The sequence below is a fragment of the Rhinoderma darwinii genome, chromosome 2 (genome assembly GCF_050947455.1).
Source record: "Rhinoderma darwinii isolate aRhiDar2 chromosome 2, aRhiDar2.hap1, whole genome shotgun sequence".
Lineage (NCBI taxonomy): Eukaryota > Metazoa > Chordata > Amphibia > Anura > Rhinodermatidae > Rhinoderma > Rhinoderma darwinii.
The window spans coordinates 380,009,312-380,027,988 of NC_134688.1; the positions used below are offsets into that span (position 1 = coordinate 380,009,312).

An 18,677-nucleotide genomic window follows, 5' to 3' on the forward strand; every position below is an offset into this window, starting at 1 on the left:
CCTATAAGACGGACATTCACTTTAAGGTTCAGAACTGCAATTGCGAATCAAAATACTGAACCATTCATTTCTATGGCCAACGGACACCTTTCGGTATATTTACAGGAAGGTGTCCGAGCCGTAGAAAGCATCAATAAAATAAAAATAGGACATGTCCTATATTTTACGGACAGTGTTCCCATAACTTATAGTGGGCTGCGGCCGCTTGCAGGGGGCCTTAGTTTTTTTTTCTTTAAATTTGTCTTTATTAAGAATTTCGATGTCATATCATATACAAACATTTCAGATTCATCTTGTATAGTTACATCCGGGGGCCTTAGTTTTGATGTGTTTATAGTAGAGAACAGTAACAAGTTAAAATAAGAGTACACTCACCCTCCAAAGATAGTCAAGTCCTATAAGCTCTAAGTCATCCATCATGTAAGCGCGCCGCTTTGCTACAAGCTTTCCTTCTCGACAGTTAACAGCTTTGAAAAATCGCTCAAAGCATTTCATGCCATTTTCTGTTAAAAGGGAGGGATCTAGCTGTAGCACATTGTTTTCAAAGAAGTCTTTATTAATATCTGGATCAAGGTCCGGCTCATCACCCATTAGCTTGGAATACCACTTAAAACAAGCTTCACGGTCACAAAGGTACACTGCATTTTCAGCTAAACACTTCCAAATTTGTTTAGCCTGAGGAGCACAAAGCCAGAGCTGACCATCCTTCAATAGAAACCTGCGTTATATATATAAAAAAAAGAAATAAAAAAAAGTTGAAAGAGAAGACCACAAATAACACATTAGAATAATACTGTTTTTTGGAGTTGTGATCTTTAGGACAGTGTGGTGTATAATCTTGATAAAAGCAAAGCATGCTTTTGTGAGAACTTAAACCTTCAGGTGGTTTCTATCAATTTGATAATTTTAGTTACTTTACCTTATTTAAAAAAAATAAATGGATCACAGAATTGGGGAAAATAACTAGGAAACAATGGGAGATATGTAATAACTCAGTTAAGACAAAAGTAACTACATTTATAATGCATAAGTTCTATTATTCCACAAAATTCTTCTACTCAATTAACCCTTTCAGGACCAAGCTCATTTTGGCCTTCAGGACCAGTCCCATTTTTTTCAAATCTGACGTCATTTTATGTGGTAATAACTCCGGAATGCTTTTGCCTATCCAAGCGATTCTGAGATTGTTTTCTCGTGACATATTGTACTTTGTTAGTGGGAAAAATTTGGTCAATAAATTCATTGCTTATTTGTGAAAAACACCATTTAACAAAAAAAAATAAAAAATTATGATTTTTCCAATTTTGAATGTATCTGCTTGTAAAACAGATAGTAATACCACACAAAATAGTTACTATTTCATATATTCCATATGTCTACTTTATATTTGCATCGTTTTTTGATCATTACTTTATCTTTCTAGGACGTTACAAGGCTTAGAACTTTAGCAGCAATTTCTCATATTTTCAAGAAAATTTCAGAAGGCTATTTTTACAGGGGCCAGTTCAGTTGTGAAGTGGCTTTGAGGGCCTGATAAACTAGATAGACCCCATAAATCACCCCATTTTAAAAACTGCACCCCTCAAAGTATTCAAAACCGCATTAAGAAAGTTTCTTAACCCTTTAGGCGTTTCACAGGAATTAAAGCAAAGTAGAGGTGAAATTTACAAATTTTATTTTTTTTGCTGAAATTCATATGTAAATACATTTTTTTTCTGGAATACAGAAGATTTTACCAGAGAAACGCAACTCAATATTTATTGCTCAAAATCTGCAGTTTTTAGAAATATCCCACGTGGCGCTAGTGCGGTAATGGACTGAAACACTGGCATCCGAAGCAAAGGAGCACCTAGTGGATTTTGGGGCCTCCTTGTTTTAGAATATATTTTAGGCACCATGTCAGGTTTGAAGAGGTTTTGCGGTGCCGAACCAGTGGAAATCCCCAAAAGTGACACGGTTTTGGAAACTACACCCCTCAAGGAATTTATCTAGGGGTACAGTTAGCATCTTGACCCCACATGTGTTTTGCTATATTTATTGGAGTTTGTCTGAAAAAATATTTTAAAAAAAATGTAATATTTGCAAGGAATAAAGAATATAAAAGCACCCCAAAACTTGTAAAGCTACTTCTCCCGATTACGGCAATACCCCATATGTGATACTAATCTGCTGTTTGGACTCACAGCAGAGCTCAGAAGGGACGGAGCGTCATTTGGATTTTGGAGCGCATATTTTGCTTGGTAGTTTTTTTTGTTTGGGGTTTTGCTGGTATTTCAGTTTATAATATGGGGGTACATGTAAGCTGTGCAGGGTACATCAGGGTATAATAAGAGGGTATAATCATGCGGTAAATAAATAATAATTCATAGATATGTGGCCGGTGTCGCACTGATAAATGGCGCCCGATCTTATCATGTTTTGGACACTGCACAATTTCTGTCGCTATATTCTGAGAGCCAGAACTTTTTTATTTTTTCTTCACGCTGTGTGAGGGCTTATTTGTTGCGTGACAATCTGTCGTTTTTATTGGGTAGATGTGATTTTTTTTATCACTTTTTATTCAATCTTTTTTGGCAAGCAAAGTGGCAAAAAAAACACAAATTCTGACAGTGTTCACCGTGCGCTATAAATTACATTTTACTTTATTTTGCGGGGCGATAAGATTACGGCGATACCAGATGTATACAGTTTTCTTTATGTTTTGTGGCGTTTGCGCAATAATTTTAGATAAAATTATTTATTTTTTGTGTCACCATATTCTGAGAGCCATAACTTTATTTTTCAGTCAAAAAAAGGAGTGTAAGGGCTTGTTTTTTGCGGGACGGGTTATAGTTTTATTAGTACTAATTTGGGGTACATGCGACTTTTTGATCACTTTCTATTCTATATTTTGGGCGGGGTGATGACCAAAAAATAATAGTGATTCTGACATTGTTTTTTAACTAATTATTTTTTTTGCGGTGTTCACCGTGCAGGAAAAATAATATTATAGTTTTATAGTTTGGGTCGTTACGAACGTGGTGATACCAAATAGGTGTACTTTTTTAACATTTTCATTTTTTTCCTAGAATAAAAGACTTATTATAGGAAAACAAAAACTTTTATTTTTACACTTTTATAAAACATTTTTATGACTTATTTTTTTAACTTTTTTTTTGTTTTACTTGAAGACCTGCAGCACTGATCGCTGCTATAATACATTACACTACCTAGGTAGTGTAATGTATTATAAACTGTCAGTGTGACGCTGAGAGTCACACTGACAGGAAGCCTATGAGGACCAGACTCCGGCTGGTACTCATAGGTTGCCATGAATGGCAGACCCGGAAGCTGTTGTATGGCCTCCAGTTTTGCCATGCAACCGACTGCAGCACCCGCAATCGGTCCCTGGGAATATGTGGAATATGTGTGTGTGGTGTGTGCGCATGCATGCATGCAATATATATTATACATATATACATACATACACATATATGTTTGTGCGTGTATATATATATTATATATATATATGCACGAATATTAATAAAAAAATATATATATATTATATATATATTTATTTAAGCTTAGGCTAAGTTTACCCTGTTACTATACGTTTACCTCTCTTCAGTCAGAGGAAGAGAGGATCGATACATTAAACGGAAAGCAACGGTTAATGTAAAGTAAATGAATGGAGAGAAATGTATGACGCCGATTGGTCACTGATTGGTCAGCTTCATACACTTCTCTCCACAATGCCCACTTGGCCAAAAAGTAAAACACGCCCAATTGTCTATTAAGAAACTCTAGCATAAAGCTAAAATAGGTCATAACTGTCAAAAATGATCGTTTTTCTAAATAAACACTGCGGTAATCGACATTACAGCGCCGATCACATTATGTAGAAGATATGGCACTTATAATGTGGTGACAGAGTCTCTTGAAGTCTTTTAAGGCTTCTTTCACACTAGCGTTACATCTTCTGTCAGAGGAAGAGAGGATACATTGTAACGGAACGTTGCTTTCAGTTTAATTACCATTGATTTCAATGGTAATTCCTTTGTTTCATTTGCTTACAGTTTGTCTCCGTTCGCTACGTTTCCGTTTTTTTGAACGGAAACATAAGTGCAGTCTGTAGAACTTTTGTCTCCGTTCAAAAAAAAAAAAAAAAAAAGGAATCCTTGCGAACGGAGACAAACTGAAAGCAAATGAAACAAAAGAATTACCATTGAAATCAATGGTAATTGTAACGGAACCGTTGCTTTCCGTTTAATGTATCGATCCTCTCTTCCTTTGACTGAAGAGAGGTAAACGTATTGTAACAGGGTAAACTTAAATCGCTTTGGGAGAAGTAAATACACACTTCTCAATTAATTAGAATATGATCAAAAAAAGTTAATTTCAGCAATTTAATTAAAAAAGTGAAACTCATTTTATAGATTCATTACACACAGAGTGATCTATTTCCAGCATTTTTTTCTTTTAATGTTTATGATTTTGGCTAACCGTTAATGAAAACCTAAAATGTAGTCTCAGAAAATTAGATTATTAGAGAAGCCCAATTTCAAATATGATTTTTAATAACAAAATGTTGTCCTACTGAAAAGTATGTACAGTATATGCCCTCAATACTTGGTCGGGGCTCCTTTTGCATGAATTACTGCATCAATGCAGCGTGGCATGGAGGTGATCAGCCTGTGGCGCTGCTGAGGTGTTATGGAAGCCCAGGTTGCTTGGATAGCTGCCATCAGCTCATCTGCATTGTTGGGTCTGGTGTCGCATCTTCCTCTCGACAATACCCCAAACTCGGGCGAGTTTGCTGGCCAATCAAGCACAATGATACTATGGTTGTTAAACCAGGTATTGGTACTTTTGGCAGTGTGGGCAGGTGCCAAGTCCTGCTGGAAAATGAAATCAGCATCTCCATAAAGCTGGTCAGCAGAGGGAAGGATGAAGTGCTCTAACATTTCCTGGTAGACTGCTCAATTGACTCTGGGCTTGATATAACACAGTGGACCAACACCAGCAGATGACATGGCTCCCCAAACCATCACTGACTGTGGAAACTTTACACTGGACTACAAGACACTTGGATTGATGCCTCTCCACTCTTCCTCCAGACTCTGGGACCGAGATTTCCCAATGAAATGCAAAACGTACTTTCATCTGAAAACAGGACTTTGGACACTGAGCAACAGACCAGTCCATTTAAAGGCTTAGGAAACCTTTGCAGGTGTTTTGTATTGATTCGCTGATTAGAGTGTCACACCATGAGTCTACAATCTTCAACTTTTACCCAATATTAAAATTTTCTGAGAGACTAAATTTGGGGATATATATATATATATATATATATATATATATATATATAAAATAAAAAGAAGGTGTCCTTATACACTTGTGGTAGAAGTAGCACTAAGAAGGTCTGCCACAGTAATGGAAAATTATACAACCTTAGAAGACCGTTCTGTATTAATTACCTTAAAAAATTCAGCCTTTCCTGGACTTCCTGCACATGGCTATAGCGACTTCCTGGCCTCACAGTCTGTGGATCGTACTCCCCATGATCTTGAAGAGAGAATAAATTAAATCAGCTACTGTAAATCTTTATCATTGCTATACCAGAACCACATTGGCATCAGTATGAGTCCCATAGATATGGATAGTAAATGCACCTTTAAAAGTAGTTTGAAACACAAATTTTATGCCTAATGTTTCAGTCATAATATTTTTTTGTTATTGGTTTTTTAAATAATGGGAGTACAATGGGCGAAGATGAATCAAATTAGTTTTGAAAAACTAGGTATTTTATATTGAATTACAATTTTTTTTTGCCTGAGGAAAACAGACACCTTTGTTAAATGTTCTTACATTTGGTCAAACTCCAAATACGAAAAAAAAAACCCCACACAAATAGGGTCGCGAGCAAGTATTACTCAGAGATATCATTTAATATTCAAAAGCACATATCGCATATAATTTTAGTTTTAGCAAGGTATCCAATGAAACCGTTCACATTCATAGTGGATTATATTTTTCACAAGATTAGATTTAACTAGAAATTTGATCAAAAACTATGCCATCATGATTTGAGTTACCTTTTGAGTACAACCGCATACTGTCCATGTAAGAAGATAGATTTTCAGCAACTAAAGTGACGAGGGCATGGTTATGCTGGAGCTGGTTAATTAAATCATGACGGTAGAACACATGAGGACTGCGCTGTGTCTGACTGAAATGGAAATGTATAAAAGAAATTAGAATTTGGTCAAATTGTATTTTGAATGGCCATCAGCTCATATACTGATCAACATTGAAATTGCAACACCAAGAAGGGTAAACCGTAAGGTTACGCAAATCTAGGAAGTAGCAGGTGTTAGTAAGATCTGCAAATTATACAATTTTTAAGCACCTAGCTACAATCTGTGACATGTGGGAGAGGCATTAAAGCCAGATTGAAAGCAAAAGATTTTTTTAGCCACGTGAAACATCAAAAAAAATCAGATCAAGTGGTGTGGGATGATTTACCGGACAATCGTACACCTTTTTTTGTTTTCTTTTTAAATCTTATACTATTATCTGGACAGCACCGTGTAAAATTATTTACATTAACGGAGATAGTTAATTGGATTAATTCCAGTTATGCTATAGGATTGTACGATGCCTCCTGTTAGTTGATGTGCCAGTTATTGATCGGAGAGACCTTGGTTTATCACTCTGGCAGATCGCTACACGCCTTGGCCGAGATGTCAGAACAGTTCAACGTTGAATAGCACAGGAATGACAGCAAGAGGTGCAAGGACGAACCTCTGCACGGATGGATTGTCTGATTGGAAGAATGGCGCGTAGTGATGTACTCTTTACTTCAAGTGAAATTGGACATCACATCCCAAGCCTAGGGCGGGTATCGGTGTCGACACAAACCATCAGAAGGCATTCGCACGACATTGGGCTACGAGCCAGGCGTCCAGCTACAAGTATTCCATTAACCACACGCCACCACTATCAAAGGCTATCATGGTGCACAGAACAACGGCAATGGAGGCTGGAAAGGAGGTCTGGCCTCTTTAGCGATGAGTCCCGCTTTTGTCTCAGATGCAATGATAGCCGGAGATTGGTCTGGAGATTACATGGGCAATGCCATGAAGAGGCCTTCATAAGGGAACGCCACACTAGTCCTACTCGCGGGATTTTGGTGTTGGGTGGCATGATTTATGGTGGCCGGATCCCTCTAGTCTTCATTTCAGGTACACTAACAGCTCGGCGCTCCATGGATTTGGTCGTGGAAACAGTGGTACGGTCATTCCGCCAAAGTGTCCCAGAAGCCGTTTTTCAAGAGGACAACGGCAGGCCCCATGTTGCTCGTACTACTGTGAGCAGCCTGCGTGGCCTAAACATGCTACCATGGCCTGCAGCGTCTCCGGACTTATCTCCCATCATGTACATCTGGGACGTCATTGGTCGGCAATTCCAAAGGGAGCTGTCAGCAGCCAATCAAGATGATTTGCGTGCCCAAGTGCATTCAGCGTGGCATAACATTCCTCAGACATCCATTAATAGCCTCATTGATAGTGTGCCAAGGCAGCGTAAGTGTGTGTATTTTTGCGCGAGGCGCTCAAACTTTATCTCATCATTTGCATATCATTAACACGTCTATCGATCCTGTGATTTCCACAATTCCAAAACTTTTCCTTCTTGGCGTTGAAATTTCAATGTTGAGGCGTGTATTGATCTTAAAAAACACCTCCAGTGGAAACAACTTTCTCATGTCTGCATTTCCCACCTGAGTGTATACCACAAACTTCTTTTATGTATATTGTACTTACTTTATGAACTGCTGCCTCGTCTGTGCTTTAAAAAAGCCTCCATCTTAATTCTTAGTTTTCCCCAGCTTTCTCTTCCTCTCTATTTTGCCATCAATTCCATAATGATTCAGCACAGAATCACATGACCAGCTAAACACCATACCACTTCTGAAAGCTGGTGGACACAGATTATCATTGGCTCTATATTCTAAATAAGCTGAAAAACCATAAGTGTACAGACAGGGAGGCTGCACTATAGGACAGGAACTGTCTAAATATCAATGGTAGCTGATGATAGAAGTTTCTGTATCCCCCATGTGGAAAACTAGTGTGGTACAGGAACTGCTGAAGCCTGTGATGGGTGACACATAGATCTCCATAGACTCAAGTAGAGAAAGCGTGTGACCGGGCCTGATTCACACTGCTGCTAAGCAACCATCCCAATCTGATATATAGGGATCGAAGCAGCAAGAAAAATAACAGGTGAGAGACTGACACATGGAAGCCATAATGGTACATATGGGAAAGTTTAGTTTTGGCCGGAGTGTCACTTTATGTATAGACTGTATGCCTAAAGTATTTACATTGAAACCTTACCTTAAGTTTTGAGGTGCTTCACCAAATAAACTGCAAATTTCTCTAATTTGTTTAAGTGCTGGAATGACCCACTTGTCATTTGTGCGCAGTTCTTCTATAAAGCGATCTATCCATTGAATTTTTTGGGTGTCTCGATCCTGAAAAGACAAAAATTAGGTCCGTATTTTCAAAGCAACGGTGGCTCACCTACTTAATCTTTTTACTAATGCTAGCCTTGAAACCACAAAGCCTGCTTTATTTTACAAAAACATCAGAGTGCTACATTTCCACAATACCACTTTACGTTTCCCCTCAGTCGACGGGACAGCTGAATAAAATTACTGAGCCATAAGCCCAAGTGTGGATCCTAGCATAAGTGAAATGCCAAAACAGCTCAAGGGGGTTCTAAACAAATCAATATAATATGAGCTGGGAAAGTTCCCAACTTATGCAAAGTTGCCCTCTTTCAATAGGTGTATGCCGAAGGAGAATCCTCTTGGCACATGCCGGCAGGTATGGAAAAGAATAGTAGACTACGCTACTCTATACAGGTATACAGAAGTAAAACCTTGCGACGTATCTAACTGTACACCTTTACATTTGGATATGCTGCAGGCTCCTGTCTGAGGTATACGCCAGGAGAAGTATACCTCCCACGTAGGGTTCTGTAGTGGTGTGACTATAGTACAAGCAGTAAGACTGTCAGTTAAAATCCAAAATGGTTCAACACACAGCCACTTCCTATGCACACAGATGAGAACAACCTGGTTACGCGGACTTCAGGAGTGCTTTCTCCATCAACACCACCACAGGAAACGGTTTGGCTTTGGTTAACGGTTTTATAATAAGTATCACCAACCCAGCAAAATGCCCAAGATACAAAATAAGCGCTCACTTCACGCACCTGCGAGCAGCTGTAATCCAAAATTTTAATGTGGGCACTGAGAGCTTGGTCCATTATATCAACCGGTACATCATCACTGTGAGCTAAATTCCATAAAAGATTTAACACTTTGTGAGCCATTACGCCATCTTTGTCATCTTCTGCTAGTCGTCTTATTAGTTCCAATAGTTTTTCACGCTGTTTTTTACTAGCATTCGTCCAACTAGCCTAGAAACAAAAAAGCAAGCCTTGAAGTTAAAAGTAAAATGTGCAATCGTGTCAGCGCCAATCAGTCAATACATTTCTAAAGTCCAGGACAATGCTTTCACAATACAATGCAGAACATTACATCCACTGCTTAAAGGGAAGGGGTCATGAAATATTATTATTTTTTTTTTATCATATTGCTTTTAGTAGGATATTAAAATAAATTTTATTTATTTGTGTTCTTGTGTTTTACTTTTTACTTCTCTATGGGGGCGGCCATTTTTTTTCATCTCTATGTGTCGATTAACGACACATACAGAGATGGAATACGGCACATACAACCCCATAGTGAATGCGAACGGGAGCCGTTCCATTCACTATAGCGTACGCCGTCTGTGTGGGAACGGCGCATAAGCCGCTCCCACACAGACCAAAACGAAGCTCGTTCGCAGAGCGAAATCCGGCGCCATTTTCATGTGGACCAGAAGCCGCTGCAAGTAAGATGACGACTCCGGCCGCGGCTTCCGGCCATATGTTCAAGGAAGCGAAGGCGCAAGGCATAGGAGCGTAGGTGGCAGGAGCAGGTAATTTATGTTCGTGTATGTGATGTGTGTATTATGTTCGTGTGATACGGTCTGCTGAGCCCTGTATCTAATCCTCCTACACTGTGCAGTCGCTCAGAAAATGGCGGCACACAGTGTAGGAGGTTTGAAGATTCAAACCCCTCCTTCTCCTGGCACTAGCCAGAATAAGGGAGTGGGGATTGTGTGAGGAAACTAGAGCGGGTGTGTCTACCCCAAATTTGCAGAATAAAGCAATGTGGTTGCTTTACCACAGTGACCATGCTGCAATTTTGGGAACTGCTCCCTCTAGTGCCCAGCACATGGAAAGGTTATAAATTAGAATCTAATTTATAATATTTCCTGATTTGTGAAAAAATTAAAACCGTGTAATCACTCAAATAATAATTGTTTAACTAAAAAATAAAAACAGTTTCTATTGACACATTCCCTTTAAAATTACTGTGTAGGGAAGGCACTAGAAGAAAATTCAATAGTACCTTCTTTTTAACACATGGGAAACGCAGAAAAGTAAAAGTGTAGTTTTTGTATGTTGGAAAACGATTGAGGACTCCAAATATGCATTCAACTAATGAAACTGCAATTGTTGCAGATTGCAACATGAACAAATATCTTAAAACATTTACCTTGAAACAATCAAAGAGGTGGTCAAGTTGTTCTGGGGAAAAATCCCACGCTAGCTTAGCAAGCAAGTCATGTACATTTTTAACAATGGCTTCATGTTTTCCTGCCTGGAAAAAAAAAAGCGTGAATAATGACATGTATTTCACATCAAAACAAAGATTTTCTAATGGCTTTAAATAAGTACATGAAAGTTTCCAGAACATTTTGGGCCACAAACACAAGATAAACATAATCCTGTTTTTATTACTTACACATGGGTGGTCACATCAGGAAGCAGAAGTTAGATACAGATTTACCACGATTCTCTCATGCTGCCAAATCCTTAAACCTACGGAAATAGCTTAGGGCCTGTTCACATCTGCGTTGGAGACTCCTTTAGGGGCATCCGCCACAGACCTGGCTGAAAATAGTGCATGCTGCACTACTGGTCCCTGTCAAACAACGGACATCCCGACAAACTCAACGGAACCCATTAAAGTCAATGGGTTCTGTCGGCCGCCGGTGGTGTCTGTCGTACAACGGAACCACCGCTTCCGGAATTTTCGTTGTGATGCTCAATTGCCAGAGTTTGATAGGAGCACAAAGATGGAAGACCCCATGCCTTTCATTAGGCCCCCAAAATGCCATAACCACCATCGGCACCCTGCAAATCGCGTCGCTAGGTGGGGTTATGGGCTGTTAGAGGGGGTCGCCCCCTCTTTATAACAGCTTAAATGCAGCTATTGACCTGCACAGTTTTTTTTTATTTTAATTTTGAATTGGGTTATATCTGATTCAAATCCCTTCTGGATTTCAAAGCCAAAAATAGGCAACACTCCAAAACTTAGTGAAGAAAAGGGAGCTTTACTAGCCCTTGTGCTACGTTTCAGCTAAAAACACTAGAGCCTCAAGCTTGAGAAAGGCTCCAGTGTTTTGAGCCGAAACACAGCACCAGGGCTAATAAAGCTTCCTTTTCTTCACTAAGTTTTGGAGTGCTGCCTATTTTTGAGATAGATATTTAACCAGTTCAGGACCGGGCTATTTTGCGCCTTCAGGACCAGACACCGTTTAGCCATTTTTAGCACGTGTTAGTTAAATGGCTATAACGTTTTTATTTGTTGGGCTAACGACGTGATTTTTGCGACGTTTTTTCCGTAGACAATGCAGGTTTCATTTTTTATCGTTTTTATACACACCTTTTTTGCGATTTTAGAATTTTTATTCATAAAGTTTGAAAATAATAGTAAAAAAATAAGCTTTTTTACGTTTCAGCTATTTTTTTGGGGTAATAACATAGATTTACCCTAAAATAGACCTTTTATTTGTGATCGTCATTGTCTACCGTAAATTTTAATATATTACATGTCTATATTAGGGTAATTGGGCCAGCGCTAGCGTTACAACAATGATTGGCGGGGGGAACATGTTTTTTTGGGGTGGGTATTTTATGTGTATTTATTATTTAATTTTTTTTTGCACTTTACTTTATTATTTTTTTATTACTGTGGTCTGTCCCCCAAAGGTCAAAAAAGACCTTTGGGGAACTTTATATATATTTTTTCTTTCTTTTACACCATCTTTTCCACTGTAACTGGAGCTGCACAGCAGCCCCAGTTACAGGGGAAATCAGCCCTCTCATAGGGACGATTGTCACTAATAGGGCTGTGCTGGGTCTTGTAAGACCCAGCAGCAGTCTGTCACTAACGGGACCCGGCGATCATGTGACCTGTCACATGATCACCGGGAGGAATAGAGACAGCGCCGCTGCTGCTGTCTCTATTCCTATACACAGCGTTCATTGAACGCTGTGTAAAAACACATCGGAGAAGACAGAAGCAGTGAAAGCTGCTTCTATCCTCTCCTCAGGGTCCCCGGCAGTCACTGACAGCCGGAGACCCGACATTCAGCTGCACGATCGCGCGGGCAGCAAGTTAAAACCCGAGCCGTAAAAAGTCTATGGCTCGGGTTTTAAGGACCCTGACCGCAGGCCGTAAATATACAGCCAGCGGTCGGGAACCAGTTAACTTTTTGGGACACAGTTTCTAAGTGTCATGGATACACAAAGCCGTATCTTGCGGTGAAGGCTGTACCAGTCAGCGTAACTGCCGGCTTTAGTGACAGGTTCCAGCGGTTATCGATCACAGAAATGAGGTAACCGATAATAGCTGGAGCCTGCCTTCAAAAGGTTTACATACCCTTTAATCAATCACTTTTTAAATTAATTTAATTTGGGAGGTAAAGTGACTAAACAAAGAAACTCTGGCGTTTTTTTGTGGCATTTACCAATCCCTGCCATTACAGAAGTTTCGGCTGTAACATACAGCTGACGCCAGCTTAGTATGAAGCGGGCTGAGCCTGTTCCATACTCCCCCTTACCAACCATGATGTACAGTTACGTCAAGAGGTGTAAAACCAATTTCTTATGCACACCAGTACTTTATGATATTGATGTATATCACAGTATCGCCCTTAAAAGCACTAGAGTGAAACGAAAAAAAAAAAAGGCTAAAATAATCAAAAAGGTAATAGTTTTACCTGTGCTGCCCAAATATTGTCTAGATCTTGCAATGTTAGGGCTTTTTCTTTGATGACAAATCTAAGAATTTTCTCCAGTTTCTCCACATACTGTGGCTGATGAAGACTATCCCGCAAAACAATAGATAGAATATTGTTCTGTTGAATCCATTCCTAGAATACAAGCACATTGACAAAATTTATCAAATAAATACAAGAGATAATAAACTAATATTCACGATGCTTATCCTCAAAACACAACATTTGTAAAGAAACGAACAAAAGTGACTCATCTAAGTTGCCAAAATCTGAGCATTTTCTAGCACGGTTAAAGGGCTTTTTAGCTATCAAGATTACATACCAGTCCTATTAGTCTGGTTACAATAGAATCACACACTCAAATACAGACATCTATACTATTACAAGTTGTCTGCAAAATAATTGGATTTTTGCATCACCGTAAAATCTCTTTTTCGTTGAATTGGGTGACAGCACCATGGGTATGGGCCCTTGCCACTAGGTTTATGAAAAGAGTCTTGGCTCCGGCCAGGCAGGCCATACCCTTCACACAGACACTGGCGTAATCAGTTTGTACTGAAGCAGTAGGAGAAGACAAAATACAAACAGCATGTCCATGATCCCGAACAAAAAAAAGAAGAAGAAACCAAAATGTACTGGGCCTAGAAAACCAAAAACGAGGGCTGGATTTGTGTCCCTCCAATAAATTCAATGAGAAAAGGAATTTGGCTGTCCTGGTGTGGAGAATCACTCTCAGAAACTCCAAGTGCCGAACTGGAACGAAGGAAGACACTCTGGACACATTGAAGAGATTCGGGTGAATTATCAACAGTGTGAAGTTAAAGCGTTTTCCCATAATCATTATTTATCACTTATCCATGCTACCGCTGGGACACCCACCGATTAAGAGAATGGGCTTACCTTGCAATTCCTAGGAGCCCCATAGGAACGCTATGATCAATATTATGGGAAACCCCCTTTAACCCCTTCCCTCTTTGGCCGCTTTTGACCTTCCTGACAGAGCCTCATTTTTCAAATCTGACATGTTTCACTTTATATGGTAATAACTCCTGAATGCTTTTACCTATCCAAGTGATTCTGAGATTGTTTTCTCGTGACACATTGGACTTTATGTTACTGGCAAAATTTGCCCGATACATTCAGTATTTAATTGTGAAAAACACCAAAATTTAGCGAAAAATTGCAAAAATTTGCATTTTTCTCAATTTAAATGTATCTGCTTGTAAGACAGGCAGTTATACCACACAAAAATGTTGCTAACTAACATCCCCCATATGTCTACTTTAGATTGGCATCGTTTTTTGAACATCATTTTATTTTTCTAGGACGTTACAAGGCTTAGAACTTTAGCAGCAATTTCTCACATTTTCAAGAAAATTTCAAAATGCTATTTTTTCAGGGACCAGTTCAGTTCTGAAGTGGCTTTGAGGTCCTTAGATATTAGAAACCCCCAATAAGTCACCCCATTTTAAAAACTGCACCCCTCAAAGTATTCAAAACAGCATTTAGAAAGTTTCTTAACCCTTTAGACATTGCACAGGAATTAAGGCAATGTAGAGGTGAAATTTACAAAGTTCATTATTTTTTTCCAGAAATTCATTTTGAATCCATTTTTTCTGTACCACAGAAGGTTTTACCCAAGAAATGCAAATCAATATTTATTGCCCAGGTTCTGCAGTTTTAGGAAATATCCCACATATGGCCCTAGTGTGCTACTGGACTGAAGCACCGGCCTCAGAAGCAAAGGAGCACCTAGTGGATTTTGGGTCTCCTTTTTATTAGAATATATTTTAGGCACCATGTCAGCTTTGAACAGGTCTTGTGGAACTAAAACAGTGGAAACCCCCCAAAAGTGACCCCATTTGGGAAACTACACCCCTCGAGGAATTTATCTAGGGGTGTAGCAAGCATTTTGACAGGCCAGTTTTTTTGCAAAAATTTTTGGAACTAGGCCATGAAAATGAAAATCTAAATTTTTTCAAATAAAATGTAGGTTTAGCTAATTTTTTTTCATTTCCAAAAGAACTAAAGTAGAAAAAGCACCACAACATTTGTAGAGCAATTTCTCCCGAGTAAAGCAATACCCCACATGTGGTAATAAACGGTTATTTAGACACACGGCAGGGCTTAGAATGGAAAGAGCGCCATTTGGCTCTTGGAGCTCAAATTTAGCAGGAATGGTTTGCGGAGGCCATGTCGCATTTGCAAAGCCCCCTAGGGGACAAAACAGTGGAAACCCCCAACAAGTGACCCCATTTTGGAAACTATACCCCTCGAGGAATTTATCTAGGGGTGTAGCAAGCATTTTGACCGGCCAGTTTTTTTGCAAAAAGTTTTGGAACTAGGCCATGAAAATGAAAATCTACATTTTTTTCAAATAAAATGTAGGTTTAGCTAATTTTTTTTCATTTCCACAAGGACTAAAGGAGAAAAAGCACTATAAAATTTGTAAAGAAATTTCTCCCGAGTAAAAAAATACCCCACATGTGGTAATAAACGGTTGTTTGGACACACGGCAGGGCTTAGAAGGGAAAGAGCGCCATTTGGCTCTTGGAGCTCAAATTTTGCAGGAATGGTTTGCGGAGGCCATGTCGCATTTGCAAAGCTCCTGAGGGGATAAAACAGTGGAAACCCCCAACAAGTGACGCCATTTTGGAAACTACACCCCATGAGGAAATTATCTAGGAGTATAGTGAGCAGTTTGACTGCACAGGTGTTTTACAGAACTTATTGGAAGTAGGCCGTAAAAATGAAAATCTACATTTTTTCAAATAAAATGTAGGTTTAGGTATTTTTTTTTCATTTCCACAAGGACTGAAGGAGAAAAATCACCGTAAAATTAGTAAAGCAACTTCTCCCGAGTAAAACAATACCCCACATGTGGTCATAAACGTCTGTTTGGACACACGGTAGGGCTCAGAATGGAACTAGCACTATTTGGATTTTGGATAGTGTCTGGGCGCCATGTCACATTTGCTGAGCCCCTGTAGTACTAGTACAGTGGAAACACCCCAAAAGTGACTCCATTTGGGAAACTCTACCCCCTGAGGAATCATCTAGGGGTATAGTGAAAATTTTGATCCCAAAGGTTTTTTGCTGAATTAATTAGAATTAAGCTATGAAAATGAAAAATATTTTTTTTTTCCAACAAGATGTAGTTTTAGATCAACATTTTTCATTTTTACAAGGAATAGAGAAGAAAAAGCACCCCAACATTTGTAAAGTAATTTCTCCCGAGTACGGTAACATCCCATATGTGGTTATAATAGGCTATTTACGTATATGGGAGCATTCAGAAGAAAAGGAGCGGTATTTATCTTTTGGAGCGTAGATTTTGCTGGAATGGTTTGCGGACGCCATGTTGCATTTGCAAAACCCCTGATGTACCAAACAAAAGTGACCCCGTTTTAGAAACTACACCCCTAAAGGCATTTATCAAGGGGTGTAGTGAGAATTTAGACATCACAGGTGTTTTTCAGAAATGAATACGCAGTGGATGGTGCAAAGTGAAAATTGCAATTTTTCCACTGATCTGCCCATTCACCGCACAAGATGTTGTGCCCCTAGAGAATCTTACCCCATAAATTGTTAAGCGTTTCTCCCGGGTATGGTAATGCCTTACTTGTGAACATAAATTGCCGTTTGGGCACGCTGTAGGGCTAAGAAGGGATAGACCGCCATTTTGAGCATGGATTTTGCTTGGTAATAGTTCTGTTCGGGGTTTTGCTGGTATTTCAGTTTATAATGTGGTGGCGTATGTAATCTGTGCGGAGTACATCAGGGTATATGTAATCTGTGAGGAGTACATCAGGGGTATATGTCATCTGTGCGGAGTACATCAGGGGTATATGTCATCTGTGCGGAGTACATCAGGGTATATGAAAGCTGTGCGGAGTACATCAGGGTATATGTAAGCTGTGCGGAGTACATCAGGGTATATGTAAGCTGTGCGGAGTACATCAGGGTATATGTAAGCTGTGCGGAGTACATCAGGGTATATGTAAGCTGTGCGGAGTACATCAGGGTATATGTAAGCTGTGCGGAGTATATCAGGGTATATGTAAGCTGTGCGGAGTACATCAGGGTATATGTAAGCTGTGCGGAGTACATCAGGGTATATGTAAGCTGTGCGGAGTATATCAGGGTATATGTAAGCTGTGCGGAGTATATCAGGGTATATGTAAGCTGTGCGGAGTACATCAGGGTATATGTAAGCTGGGCGGAGTACATCAGGGTATATGTAAGCTGTGTGGAGTACATCAGGGTATATGTAATCTGTGCGGAGTACATCAGGGTATATGTAATCTGTGCGGAGTACATCAGGGCATAATAAGAGGGTATAATAATGGGGTAAATAATACAATTATCCATAGATGTGGTGTGTTACGCTGTGAAGCAATCCGTTATGCGCAGGCCGGTGTCACACTGATAAACGGTTTTCTTTCTTATCCCCCTTCTGTAACGCTCTGCACCTTTTGGGGACTTTTTCTCCTTCATAGTTTGGGAAATATTACTGGGAAAGTTTTGCGCTGGTATAATACGGGCACTCTCGCTTACAGCGGATGTGCTATGTCCCTTCCCTTTCCTAGTTCCTAAATACTCGGGCCCTGAAACTGAAGGAATGTTCCCCTCCGGCCTGCGCATTGAGATGTTTTTCATCACCGCATTACTAGTGCCATAACTTTTTTATTTTTCAGTTGATTGAGCGGTGTGCGGGCTTGTTTTTTGCGAGACGGGCTGTAGATTTTATTGGTACCATTTTAGAACACATACGACTTTTTGATCACTTTTTATTTCATTTTTTGGTAAAGGAAATTACCAAAAACAATCAATTCTGGAATAGTTTTTTATTGGTTTTTTTTTCGGCATCCACAGTGCGCCCTAAATTACATGTTAGCTTTATTCTGCGGGTCGATACGATTACGGCGATACCAAATTGATATAGTTTTTTTTATGTATTGCGGCTTTTGCACAATAAAATCACTTTTTTTATAAAATCATTTGTTTTCTGTGTCGACATATTCTAAGACCCATAACTTTTTTATTTTTGCGTGCACAAAGCGGTGTCAGGGATTATTTTTTGCGGGACGGATTGCCGTTTTTATTAGTACTATTTTGGAGTAAATGTGACTTTTTGATCACTTTTTATAGCATTTTTTGGAAGGAGATGTGACCTAAAAACAAAGATTCTGGCGTTGTTTTTCACGTTTTTTTTTTACGCCGTTCACCGTGCGGGATAAATTACATAACAGTTTTGTAGTTTGGGTCGTTACGGACGCGGCGATACCAATTATGTATAGTTTTTTTTAATTTTTACGGTTTTTCCCATAATAAAAGACTAACTATGGGAAAAAAGTCAGTTTAGCTTTATTTTTATTTGAAATGTGTGTGTTTTTATTGTTTTACCACATTTTTATTATCTTTTTTTTACTTTTCTTACTTGTCCCACTAGGGGACATGAGGGCCTGATGCCCCGATCGCTACTCTAATACA

At 39.3% G+C, this 18,677-nt stretch overlaps 1 protein-coding gene across 4 annotated transcripts in view; it reads right to left on the reverse strand.

Moving 5' to 3' along the window:
• USP9X (ubiquitin specific peptidase 9 X-linked) overlaps positions 1 to 18,677 on the reverse strand; it is a 195,687-nt gene that overhangs the window by 72,786 nt on the left and 104,224 nt on the right. For all 4 annotated transcript variants that reach the window (XM_075853942.1, XM_075853941.1, XM_075853939.1 and 1 more), the window contains exons 10-16: positions 13,167 to 13,319; positions 10,655 to 10,759; positions 9,262 to 9,468; positions 8,379 to 8,515; positions 6,075 to 6,208; positions 5,457 to 5,544; positions 376 to 718 (exon numbers count right to left, since the gene is read on the reverse strand). In XM_075853942.1, the coding sequence (XP_075710057.1) occupies positions 376 to 718; positions 5,457 to 5,544; positions 6,075 to 6,208; positions 8,379 to 8,515; positions 9,262 to 9,468; positions 10,655 to 10,759; positions 13,167 to 13,319 (1,167 nt within the window). The remainder of the gene's footprint in view (positions 1 to 375; positions 719 to 5,456; positions 5,545 to 6,074; positions 6,209 to 8,378; positions 8,516 to 9,261; positions 9,469 to 10,654; positions 10,760 to 13,166; positions 13,320 to 18,677) is intronic.